The 13,719-nt window shown below is 37.6% G+C and overlaps 1 protein-coding gene across 5 annotated transcripts in view; it reads left to right on the top strand.

Moving 5' to 3' along the window:
- The first annotated feature begins 818 nt into the window (after window positions 1-818).
- The window catches only part of PPP2R2B (protein phosphatase 2 regulatory subunit Bbeta), a 483,915-nt gene continuing 471,014 nt past the window's right edge, over window positions 819-13,719 (top strand). For 2 of the 5 annotated variants that reach the window (XM_057302358.2, XM_057302357.1), the window contains exons 1-2: window positions 927-1,083; window positions 1,204-1,281. In XM_057302358.2, the coding sequence (XP_057158341.1) occupies window positions 1,074-1,083; window positions 1,204-1,281 (88 nt within the window). In that variant the 5' untranslated portion in view covers window positions 927-1,073. Of the gene's footprint in view, window positions 1,084-1,203; window positions 1,282-13,719 lie in introns of all 5 variants that reach the window. The other 3 variants (XM_003829071.4, XM_055112755.1, XM_034960730.4) reach the window with 2 other exon arrangements.

Below are 13,719 nucleotides of genomic sequence, written 5' to 3'. Positions count from 1 at the left end.
AAGTCTCTACTTTTAATGATGACTCTATACTACTTCCATCAGATAACCCGTCAACAACACTGAGAAGACCATATGAGAGGCAATGCTCCTCTCGTGTGGCTAAGCAGATGAAGGTTTCCGTATAGGAATTCAATAAAAATCTATGGCTGACAATGAAAATGACTACTCAGATCCCTGTGCATTTTTAAAGGTCAATTTGTTCTTGAAACTTTGTGGTTTTTTTCCTACTGAATTTAATCATTCTTAAATTCATACCATCTCCCAAAATTTGATTCTGCAATATTCTCTTGAATTTTGAAACCTAGTTGAATTGAAGGGGAATGTTCATGCTGTTGAGAAGAAAACTGGCACCCCTGCTACCCAGAAGTGTTCTGTAAAGGACTCTTTTGAATATGTAAAGGAATTAGAATATCTCTTAATATATGTATTGATATATTCATTAGTATTGGCTACATATATTTGTAGAAACCAGGAGTCACTATTACCCAGAACATTTAGCCCCATCAAATGTCCAACTGGATCTGAAACAAAAATACCCTTGGAACAAAATAGGCCACATTTGTCAGAAACTGACTCCCCAACTCTGTGTGAGCCACCCCGCCCCATCCCCAGCCTTGTTTTTTTTGTTTTTCCCTACTCTGCAGTCAGCCTGACTTTGGCAAGCAGTCAAGAAGTGAACAAGAGAGATGGAAGTGCTCTGGGTATCTGACCCCTTACTGGCCGCTCAACCATGCAAGCTGTGAAGCCCAGTTTAAAAAAAAAATGTTGCCTTTCTTTTCCTCTCACCCCTTAACGAACTGCCTCATTCTCTTCCCCACCATCACAGAAGGAAAACAATCAAAAGCATTAGTATTCCCATGAAAAGGGCCAGTCACACAGGGGATGACTGCAAGTCCTTCGTAACCACTCCAGGACGCTGCCAGGGCCTGAGAAGGGACAAACTCCAATTGCTCCAGTTCAAACTGGTCCTGGCCTGGTCAAACGGAGGAGACAGAGCAGTGATTCACAGCAGGACGTGGTACTTGCAGACTGACCGTCCTCTCAGGACTCACTAGGGTCTCTTCTCTGACGAGATGATACCTGGTGTGCAAGTCTCCTTTTAGAAATGCATAGATTCTGCTATATATTTCTTTTCTTGTTGGTCTCTTAAGAACAACTGGGAGCTCTTACCTAACCTGAAGTGTCTCCTTGTGTTGTTTTCAGGAATTGGGACACTCACCCAGGACACACTATGGTGCTTCAGCCAAGTGAAAGGCACTATCGAGATTGGAACCACAGAAGGTAGGAGAAATCCCCATGCCCTTTTCCTTGCCTCCTTGGGAGTTTGTGCTGATTTCAAAATTAAAAACTTTCATCTTTACTTTCATGAATCTAAGTCCCCACACACCCCAGAATTGCATTCTAGGCTAGAAATGGATTTAATAATTTCTTTCTCTCCTGTTTTTTTTTTTCTGTTGAAATTTATTTTATTTCTACCAATGAGCGGCACTGAAATGAACTTTCAGTAAAATAGATTTGCAGAGACAGAGGCTAAACTAGGCAAGCCTTGTTTCAGGATGATCTGTCAGCACTGTAGAATTCTGAATCCAGACATTTTAAGACTTTCAGCCATAATTCTCTCCCTTTCATTCTATGTAGAGGACCATTGGCAATACATGAAGTGCAGAGGGAGACTGAAGAAGTCAAGTCTAGTCATATGACTTACGAGAACATTGAATCCCAATCTTAGCATATAATTGCCTTTCTGGTTCTCAGGAGACTTTCCTATTCCAGGGCCCTTTACCTGGGATAATGCATTAGTTTTCCTCCTCCTGAAGAAGTTTTTAATTTTCTTTATTTTCTTCTTTTATAAGCCTGGGCTTGGAAACCTCCATGACTCTCCCTAAGGGTGTCTGCGTTACAAAACACTGGATGATAGGCAATTGGAAGGAACTAGAATAGCACTTCTGGGTATTTTAAATCACGGTTTAGCTCTTCTAGCAGAATGCAGTAGGGCTTGCCTGAAACAGATTTTGCTGCTTTGATGGTAGGTTTAGATTCCAGATGTGGTATAACACAGGTCTAAAACTAGTTTTAAAGAATGATGAAGTGAACAGTTGGCAGGATTGAACACTATACTCAAACTAACATGCATAAATGCATGTGAACTTCAGGTCATTCTGCAGCACTTCAATTCTGAGTAAAAAGTAATTCAAGCAAAGATTAATCTGAGGAATTTGAAAAAGGTAGTTTATTTACAATCTTGCTATAATTCCTTTGTAGAGAATCTAATAGTGGGTGACCAAAAACCAAATACTCTATGTTTACGAAGTGGGAGAAAACACACTAAAATTAATAAATAAATCCATATAAAATTATATTTAAAAGAAATCGATACAATGATTGCACATATTTATAAGGTACAGTGTGATGTTTTGATATGTGTATATTGTGTAATGATATCAAACCAAGATGATTGGCATATCCATTACCTCATACATTTATCATTTATTTGTGGTGAGAAGATTCAAAATCCTCTCTCCTAGCTGTTTTGAGATATACCATATGATATTGTTAACCATAGTCACCCTACTGTGCTATGGAACAAAACTTATTCCTCAGATCTATGACTTTATACTTATTGACCAATCTCTTTCCATCTTCCTACCACCCTCCCGGGCCTCTGGTAACCACTATTTACTATTCTCTACTTCTATGAGATCAACTTTTTTAGGTTCCTGATATGACTGAGAACATGTGGTATTTGTCTGTCTGTGCCTGGCTTATTTCACTATTAAGTGAACTATGTTAATAATGCCTTTCAGGTTTATCCATGTTGCCACATGACAGGATTTTATTCTTTTTTATGGCTGAGTAATATTCCATTGTGCATATATATATATATATATATATAAAATGTGTGTGTGTATTATATATATTATATATCCCATTTTATATCACATATTATATATATATCACTGTATGTATCTATTCATCTGTTTATGAACACTTAGGTTGAGTTCATAATTTGCCTATTGTGACTAGAGCTGCAATAAACATGGGAGAGCAGATTTCCCTTCTATGTACTGATTTTATTATTTAAATATAGAATCAGTAGTGGGATTACTGAATCTAAAATTATATTTGTATATAAACTCATCTATTTTTGAGATGAATTGTCAAATAGAGCCTTACAAAAGATCCTTCTAAAGCCCCTATGAAGACAGATAGAAAATTATCAATCCCATTTTATGTCACCTAAAAGAAGATTTTTGAGTGTCTTCTACATGACAGCACTGTGCTAGACATTAGAAATTTTTTTTAAAAAGAAAGAAAAAAATGACCTACTCTCTAACCTCATGGTTCTTAAGAAAATGAAGCTCAAGTGAATGCCTTGTTTTAAATCTTGGCCATGATTCAAAATCATTTGAACTTTTTAAACAATAGAGACTCTGAGGTCTCCAAGAGCTACTAAGTTAGAGTTTCAAGGGTCAGGGTGATACAATGTGTTTTTTTGTTTGTTTGTTTGTTTGTTTGTTTTTGACGGAGTCTCGCTCTGCCGCCCAGGCTGGAGTGCAGTGGCATGATCTCGGCTCACTGCAAGCTCTGCCTCCCGGGTTCACGCCATTCTCCTGCCTCAGCCTCCTGAGTAGCTGAGACTACAGGCACCCACCTAATATGCCCGGCTTATTTTATTTTTATTTTTATTTCTTTTTGTATTTTTAGTAGAGATGGGGTTTCACCGTGTTAGCCAGGATGGTCTCAAACTCCTGACCTCGTGATCCGCCTGCCTTGGCCTCCCAAAGTGCTGGCATTACAGGTGTGAGCCACCGCACCTGGCCGATACAATGTGTTTTAATGAGTTTACCCAGTTAATTCTGATGTAGTGGACTGGCTTTGGGCACCACAAGTCTAGATGACTTGTTCCAAGTAATCCATTATTCTCTTACTCTGCACTTAAATCTTGTCCTTGTGACTGGCTTCCCATCAATTATGAGAATTCTGAGTGTCTGCTCTAACTATAGGTCTTACCAGTTGCAGATTTATTATTTGCTTAAGACAAATTAATAAGATAATACAGATACAGCATTGGCCACAGTGCTCAATACTTTGTAAGTACTCGATATTTGTAAGCTATTATTATAAATATTATAATTAGACCCTCATTCTAAATTAGTGTTCACCAAAACCTTATGACAGGTAAGAATTTTTATTCCTACATTACCTATGAGGATATTGAAGTTAAGCAAACAAACAAAAAATATTAAGTACATTGCCAAAGGCACTATAGTTTATAAATGGGTGAGAGAGTTTTCAAACCTACTCTTTGGGACTCCAAAGCCCCTGCTCTTTAAAGGTTGTTTTGAAAATAGAGACTCTGACTTAGTAGTCTAGAATGAGGGCCTGGAATGTGCATTTTACACATATGCCCTTAGACGATCATTATGAATACACGTGAACTGAAGATAGGTTGAAATGTTTGTGTTGCATAATACAAAAGTAGCCTGCTTGAACTGACTGTTAATTGGGTCAGAGTCAGGATCAAAATGACAATCCCTATTTTGTTTGGAAAGTGCACTTTAAAATAGTGAATAAAGGCAGAAACTGTTTAAAAAAGAAGAATTAGGTTGGTCACAAACACACAGCCACTGGCATGGAGGTTCCCTGGCCAACATATCTTAGATGTCATTTAACCTCCACTAACACTGCCTCAGTGGAAGTTGAGTATTTGTTGAGTGAATTAATAAATGACTTTCACTTGCTACTAGTTAAAAATCTGGTTGAAAGGAAAGTAAAGGGGTTTAATTGGCATAATCTACCCTAATTTTCCATACGATCAAAGTCAATAAAAATTATTCAGCTTTCCCTTCCATGTTACTTATTCCTATTAATGGCTTTTTCTATTTCAGTTCTATCACTTACTAGCAAGTTACCTTGGCAAGTTAATGTCTCCATGCTTCAGTTTTCCTCATGTGTGGAATGGGGATAATCGTATAGTTACCCATTATGGCTATAAGGGCTAGGGGTGTGTGTGTGTATGTGTGTGTGTGTGTCTGTGTGTGTGTGTGTATACACACATACATATATGTATAACATATATGTATATATTATATTTATGCATACATATGTGTATATTGTACACATATAATATACAATATACAATATTATACATATATAATATACAATATACAATATTATACATATATAATATACAATATACAATATTATACATATATAATATACAATATACAATATTATACATATATAATATACAATATACAATATTATACATATATAATATACAATATACAATATTATACATATAATACATATATAATATACAATATTACATATTATATATAATAATATATGTAATATATAATACATATGTATGTAATATATATGTATTATATATATATCAGGCCATTACCAATAGATTGTTATAAGATGTTCAAATTGCATCTTGGTGCAAGATACTTATGTGCATCTTGGGTATCAAGTAGTAGACTAGAATTTTTTCACATGTCAAATTATTCTATAGGACTTTAAATGAATGATACTGTGAGTTCAACAATAAGCATTTAGTGAGTGCTTACTATATCCAGGGTACTGTCTCAGAAAGTGAGAGGGTTGTAAAGATAAATCAAATATAGTCCAAGCTCTCAAGAAATGCACCACTGAAGAGGAGACAGAGCATGGCCCAGAAGAGTAAAGCATCACATCAAATAGAACACAAGGTAAAATGAGCTACAGATAAAAGTGCTTAGGCTAAAGACTACAATGCTCGGACTACCAAAGAGGTAGGAATATCACACAAAATTTGGTGGAGCAAAATAGACTTGTGGGAAGAAACCATTTTAAGACAAACCTTAAATAATTTTTAAAAACATAACGTTTATTCTTTTATTTTTCTGATTACTTAAACAATATATTCTCAGTGTAGAAAAGTTTAAATTTAACCAATAAAAATCAGAAAATAAATGTCATTCATAAACCTACAACCCACAGATCAGCACTGTTAAAAGTTTATATTTTTCTAACTTCTTGATTATGCATATATGGTCATTAATTGATTCACTCAAGAAACAAGTACTGTGTGTCAAATACTGTGCAAGGAATTGGTTAGTTTACACCAGACAATATCAATTTTTTTTTACCAAAATGGAGTCATAATGGAAATACTATTTTGTAAATTGATGTTTTTATGTAACAATATATAGGATCATCTTTCATACAATAAGAGGTACATATACCCTAGTTTATTTACCTAGATTTTCAATATTTATAACATTATTATGAACACCTAATAGTAAAATCTTTACATTTATCCAGGAAACGCAGTGTGATATAGTGATTAAGAGCATATGTTGCACAGTTAAAAATACCTGGTTCAAATTTAGCTTCACTACTTATGGGCATGGAGTAAGTTACCTCAAATTTTTCGTGATTCTATTTCCTGATATGTAAAATTGGGATAATAAAGCTATTGAAGAATTCTTATGATAATATAATTAGATATATATTTTAAACAACATAACACATAGCCATTATTCACTAATCATGATTAGCTACTGTGATTATATCCCTGGGACACATTCTCAAAAATAGTATTCCTTGGGCTTTATAGGAAGTCTGATGAGAGATAATGTGACTTTATTAGAGTGGAGAAGGTGCAGATGAAGAGATAACAGGCTCCAGGCATGTTTTGGAGGCAATAGGCTGGATTTTAGGGGAGAAGTAAACTAAGGAATTAAGATAGTTTTCAGGTTTTAGCTTTGAACAATTGGGTGGTTGGTGGACACCGTTACTAACACTGGGAAACCTGAAAAAGAAAGCTATTTCGGGAGAAAAATCATGAGCTTCATTTTGAACACAATTAATATGAAGTAGCTATGAGGTACAAAGGTATAAACATCAAGAAGGAAGTTGTATGTATATATATGAGTCATATATATGTCTTAGAGAGACAATCTCAGAGATAGAGATAGAACCTGGGGAGGCCTCAGCCTGCAGATGGTATTTGGCACCATTGAACTGAATGAGATCACATAACTTATGCAGATCATGTGGACATGCAGTCAACAAACAATTTGTTGATGACCTAAACTTACACAGTTATGCTGGTGGTTAGGATGCCATCTAAACATTCTTGACTTAGTTGAGTTATTGCAAGACACTTACACATTTAAAGGTTCTGATTTACCATGTGCAATGCTTGTATTTGATTTGCTTAGCAGGCATATTTCATATAACATATGATTTCATTGCATGAAATTTTACATTATTTCCTCATTAGAAGTACTTTATATGGTAAAAATTGCCCACTCGATATCAGACAACTTCTTGAGACTTGGTGTCTGATTTTGTACAAGGGAAAAAGAATTATCTGGTGCAGTTTCTGTTTTTATCCCAGCTACAGCATATAACCATTTTCTTTCCGATACTGCAATTCTAGGGTGCTTTGTTTGTTCCTCACTCTGCAGTTCTTTGATGTCTGTCAACATAGGTCACTTCATCTTATTCATGGGAAATAATTGTGGCATTTATTCTGTTTTGCTACATGGGCATCACATTTTTTCCTTCCCTCCCTCTGAAAAGATCACTCATGTAGAGGGAAGGATGCGGCACTCTATCGATTCTGCTTTCTAATGAGAGAAAAACATCAATTTGACTGTCGATGTGAGGTGTATTTCATATACCCTAAAGTAAAAGCCAACAACTGTGACTTCCTTGCAAAGAGGAATCCTCTAACTATAACATTTGCAATAATGTTTCGTTTTGCATGGATGTTTAAGAAATTCGAGATTATAAGAATGATTTTTCAGCTTCCCTTCAGTGATTGTGACTCTTTGCTGTCACCAGAAAAATAAATAAATAAATAAAAACCAACTGGGTTGTCTCAAAGCAGTAAAAAGACTTGTAGCCTTCACCTCATTTTATAGAAAGAAGTCAGTGATTGACAAATACGCTTTCTTAGATGTTTAGATGTTTAGTTACAATAATTGTAACTTCACCCCACAGATCTTAGCCTAAATGATAGAAAATGGAGCCCTACTTGCCTTGCTCTTCCCACTCCTGAATACAGGGTGAAGGGCTGGCACTGAGAATTCCCATTTCAGGGAGAAGGAATCCTGTCTTTTTGGACAGAAGCTTTCTAAATCAACAACTCAAGAGGATTTTTAATTAGGCACCAATTTGAAATCAGATAATCTCTCACTTTAAACTTGGTTCAGTTACCCACTTAGTGACCTTAGGCAGGATACTGAATGATTTTCCAACCTTATTGTTCATATGAATCCCCTGGGAATGGTGTTAAAATGTATATTACTAGATTCTACCTCTAGAGATTCTGATTCACTAGGTCTGGGATGGAGTCAAAGGACCTGTGTATTTCACAAGCATCCCAAATAATTCTTTTTTTTTTTTTTTTTTTTTTTTTTTGAGACAGAGCCTCACTATGTCGCCTTGGCTGGAGTGCAGTGGCGCGATCTTGGCTCACTGCAACCTCCATCTCCCAGGTTCAAGCAGTTCTCCTGCCTCAGCCTCCTAAGTAGCTGGGATTACAGGTGCCTGCCACCACCCCTGGCTACTTTTTGTATTTTTAGTACAGATGGGGTTTCACCATATTGGCCCAGCTGGTCTCAAACTCTTGACCTTGTGATCTGCCTGCCTCGGCCTCCCAAAGTGCTATTACAGGCGGGAGCCACCACGCCCCGCCCGTCCCAAATAATTCTAATAGTTTGATCCAAGAGACACATTGAGAAATTCTATTCTTTCTTTCCTTACATCAGAGGGCAATTCTAAGAGCAGAGAAGATAGAAAATCTGAAGGTGTTTTGAGTGCATTTAAAGGAAACCAGAATGCCAATAAATGTGAGATACTGTGCAGCCAAGTTCTCTGCCTCGGGCACTGAAGGGAGTGAAAACCTTCCCTCTGTGTGTGAAAAAGAAGTGGAGATCTCTTCTCTGCACCTGGTAGGCTACAGGAGGATTTCCTATGCAACTTCACTTTGCATGGCGCTCCAATCTGCCAGAAGAAAAATTGGAGTGATTATGAACAAGTTGTGCAAGATGAAAGCATTTTTTCTCAGCTGTGATGGAGAATGTCTTGATATGAGGAGGCTTGCTGTACTCTGCAGGTGAGTTGGTGAGAAGTGAGCTCTGGAGGAAGGGAAGCAGGTTCTTTGCATAACACTGAAGGCAAACATCCTGTTCTCTTTGTAAGTATTAGGTAATTAAATATTTCCTAGCCAAGAAGGAGAAAGAAACTCCATGGCTATTTATTTCACCCTTTCCCTAATGCCAATCACTTTAAATGTGTTTAATTAACAAATATTTATGGAGGACCTAGTATGTGCCAGGCACTGGGCTGGACGATGAGGCCAGTCATCGACAAAACCGTGTTGCTCCCCTCCATTAAGCACTGTACACTTTCCTGAGGACATCACCACATGGTTTTTAATGACAATCCAATGTGACTGTGGAAAGTGCTAGAAAAAGAGTAAGTCACCCAACCCACACTGGGAACAGAGCAGGGAAGGCTTGCTAGAGTAAGACTGGCTAGATTGGAAGCCAATCTGAGACCTAAAGTAGAAACAGGAATTAGCTAGGACTTTTGGGTACACAGACCCACATTTTATTCATGGTTCAATTATTCTCTTGTGCTATTTGCTCAGGTTCCCTGGGTGATTGCCAACTTGGGAGGATGAAAGGATATGTTAATAAGATCTTTGAAAGTGCTGCACAATACCTGGTCAGGGTAGAGTAATAATAATGATAATTCCATTTAATCAGGCTTTACGAGATCAGACTCCTTAATAATTGCTTTCAACATGTTATCTCATTCCACCTTTGCTGCAACACTAAGATATGAGGCAGGTGCCAGCTTAAGCCCATTTTACAGTGGAGGAAATTGAGACTCAGAAAGTTTGACAACATATCCATTTACACACCAGTCTGACCTCAGAGTTGGTATTCTCAACTACTGTGATTGAGTAATTTTGGAAAGTAACCTGACACCAAGCAGGGGCTTAATAAATATTTATTGACTGAAAATAGCCTTCAGTAACTAATAAATGTCAACTAACCAAAAAACATCAATATTACCACTAATACAACAATAATGGATATTTTTAGAGAATAAAAAAGTTCATTCAAAACAATTCATTACAGATACACAGGACTTTTCTACTTTTAACATATATGGGTCATATATGTCTTATAACCCATAGGAGATAACTAGAATCAGTCTTATAATCCCACATTGCAGACAAAAAGTTAGTATAGATATTATAGATAGTAGACCTAATTTTCTTCATAGATATGAGGAGATTAAGGCAGCTAGAGATAAGTTTTAAATTGCCCAATGTCTTATAGAGACCAGAATGCAAATTTTTGAATCCTACACCAGAAATTTTTTTACTGCTTATCTTCCCCTGGATGCACTGACTGTGAGTTTAAGACATGGTTGACTGTCTTGAAAATGCAGGGCATAGGACACCAAGGCAACTCAAGGGAAATCCATCATGTTTTCAAGATGCTTTCAGCTCCAACAGAAAACTGCTATCAAAATATCTGGAACAGTAAAAGAATGATCTCTTCTGCAAATATCTACTGAGCACCTACTATGTGTTTGGCATTCTAGGCACTGGAAATTCAATAGTGGAGGGGCTAGACAATAGATGTAATAAACAAGTGGAATATAAAATATGAGGCTATAAATGTAAGAAAATAAACCAATATGGGGTTCAGGGATATGGTGTTCTCTTTTAAATAGGATGGTCAAGACTTCATGCAAAAGATGACATTTGAGCAACGATTTGAAGAAGGCAAAAAAAAAAAAAAATATTGTCATGTGAATATCTGGGGAGGAGAGTTCCAGATAGAGGGAACAGCCAGTACAATTGCCCTGAGGCAAGAGCTTATCTGGTATGTTTAAGGACTGGACTTGTGGCCAGTGTGTCTGAAGTTGAGTAGGCAAAGGAGGAAGTTGTGAAAGATGGAGACAGATGATGGCAGACAGATGCAAGATGGGGACCTTATAAACCATTATAAATAGCTGGACTCCTGCCTGAATGAAATAGAGAGCCACTAGTTGAAAAACGCTCTTTCTAGCAGCAGCTCAATTAAGGGACCACTGTCAGAAGCAGGAATCAGTTGAAAGGTTATTGCAATAATCCAGTTTTTCACATAATAAGTCATGAGGCAGGGAGCCCCCAGAGCTGATAAATTCCCTAGGTGAAGCACAGCATAGAGGACTTAGATCCTCTCCACCTCCCTGCCTTGCTGTCCTTGGAATGTCAGCTTGGTCCCAAGACAACTGCTACAATTCTGGGCGTCATACTCACATAAACCAACAATGTCAAGCGAAAGGACATTCTGATTTTTTTTTAATAAAGGAAACTTTTCCATCAGATATCCCTAGAAAATTTCTTTTGATGTCCCCTTTGCCACAGTCTAAGTCAGATGCCCACTTCATTTTATTTTTTTCAAGACGGAGTCTCGCTCTGTCGCCAGGCTGGAGTGCAGTGGCGTAATCTGGGCCCACTGCAATCTCCACTTCACAGCAGATGCCCACTTCTAAACCATCCATTGGCAAGGAGAATGGGATTAGCCTAACTAGCTTTATACAAATAGGCTTGCATCTGAGTTTGGTATAGGATCATCATGCCTGAGTGGGGGATGCCACAACAAAATCTCGGCTTTGCAGCAAGGAATGAGGATGTGATTCAAGGTAGTCCGACAATAGTATCAGCTACAGGAAAAAAAAGACAGATAAGGCTTAACCAGTTCTATTGCTACCACTGTGCCAAGGGTGGTGGGTCATTGGCCTTGTTCTTGGTAAAACATTTGGCTCAGGCAAATCCAGACACCAAGCTTCTCTAGACGGACTTGTCTTGAAGCTGGGGCCCAGGGTGTGTGAGAAGAGCATTTGCCTTTTTGTAACTGTTGCTCATTAAGCAGGCTCAGCATCATCCTACTTACTGCCTATGCTATTAGTTAATGGAATTTAAAAGCCAAGAATAAATAATTAAGCACATGGACATTGTGGGGTGGTTCCTGGTTTTTTGCTCAGGGTTTCAAGTAAGGATTATGCCTTTTTCTTAGTATATTTATTTTTAGTCTATCATATAGAGCTTTAAAAAAGAGTGTATAAATAACTTTATACCAATTTGGTTGCAGGTAAGAATATTGAATTTTATTCATCCATTTATTCAGTAAATATATATGGGCCGTAGGTGTTGAAAACACAGAAGCCCTCAAAATAGCCACGGTCTGTGGTATTAATGGAGCTCACATTCTAGTGCAGAGGTGGACAATGGAAAATGCAAGCTTACAAAAACACAAGACATTTTCTGATGATGACATATGCTATAAAGAATATAAAATGGGCCTGGTGTGGTGGCTCACACCTGTAATCCCAGCACTTTGGGAGGCTGAGGCAGGCAGATCACGAGGTCAGGAGTTTGAGACCAGCCTGACTAACATGGTGAAACTCCGTCTCTACTAAAAATACAAAAATTAGCCAGGTGTGGTGGCAGGCGTCTGTAATCCCAGCTACTCAGGAGGCTGAGGCAAGAGAATTGCTTGAACCCGGTAGGCGGAGGTTGCAGTGAGCCAAGTTTGTGTCACTGCACTCCAGCCTGGGAGACAGAGCAAGACTCCATCTCAAAAAAAAAAAAAAAAAAAAAAAGAGTATAAAATGTGTTCATGTGGGAGTGGCTAAATGAGGGAATGGGGAATGCTACATTATTAGATGGCTTTTCTGTGAAGGCTTTTCTGAAGAGGTGACATTTAAGCTAAGACCCATATAATGAGTAGAAACCATGTTCAAAAAAATCCATGGGAACAGTGTTTAGACACAGGAGACAACAAGTGTGAAGGCCCTGGACAGAAGCAATCCAGGCATGGCCAGAAGGAAGGCCAGGATGCCTGGATTGGTCAGTAAGGGAAGAGTTTATGTTGAAGTTGTGGAGGGAAGCAGAGGCAGGTTCAGGTGTGAGCTTGCAAGCCATGGTAAATAATTGTGTTTTATTCTGGGTACAATGGGAAGCTTTCAGGAGTCTAAGGATGGAAGTACTCTGATGTTTTAGGACCTAAATCCTAGGGCATTTCACCTCAGTGGAGAATTTTCAGTAACATAATCTTCCTTATACTTGTATTGTGAAAATTAAACCTCACCTCTAAACTCAACTCTTTTTGTTTTGTTTTCGCTTCCGACGTAGAGCTCTTCATACCTCACCTCTCATAGTAAAATGCTGTCTGTGGTCTGAAGTTCACTGTGCTATCTTTGCCCAGGATCGCCACTGGAATTTGTAAATGTTACAGTTTTGTTCAGTGCCCAAAAGCAATTTTCAAGGCATTGTTGAGATCACTTAAATTTGGCAGCCTTTAGACCTGACCATGTCCTTTCAGCTTATAGTTTAGGGAACATAAGATCTGTTGTTTTTTCATTTTATTTTTTACTGTGGATGATATTTCCATAATTGTATTAGCTGTTTCTTAAGGGTCATTATCATCTATTGTTTCATGAGTGATTTTTCTGATTACGATTTAAGGCAACCTTTCCCAAAATTATGGCACAGTCGTTTGTCCATGTGTGCTTCTCACTCTACACCATTAATCAAATATACCAGGTAATTTTATGTTGACAGGTCTATACCAATGATATTCAAGCAGTAATGATTTCCAAATATTGATATTAAGTGCCTATTTTCCAAGGAAAACTGATGGCAATTTT

This window comes from Pan paniscus, chromosome 4, assembly GCF_029289425.2.
Source record: "Pan paniscus chromosome 4, NHGRI_mPanPan1-v2.0_pri, whole genome shotgun sequence".
Classification (NCBI taxonomy): domain Eukaryota; kingdom Metazoa; phylum Chordata; class Mammalia; order Primates; family Hominidae; genus Pan; species Pan paniscus.
The sequence above is the reverse complement of the archived record's forward strand: the minus strand, read 5'-3'. Positions and strand labels throughout refer to the sequence as shown.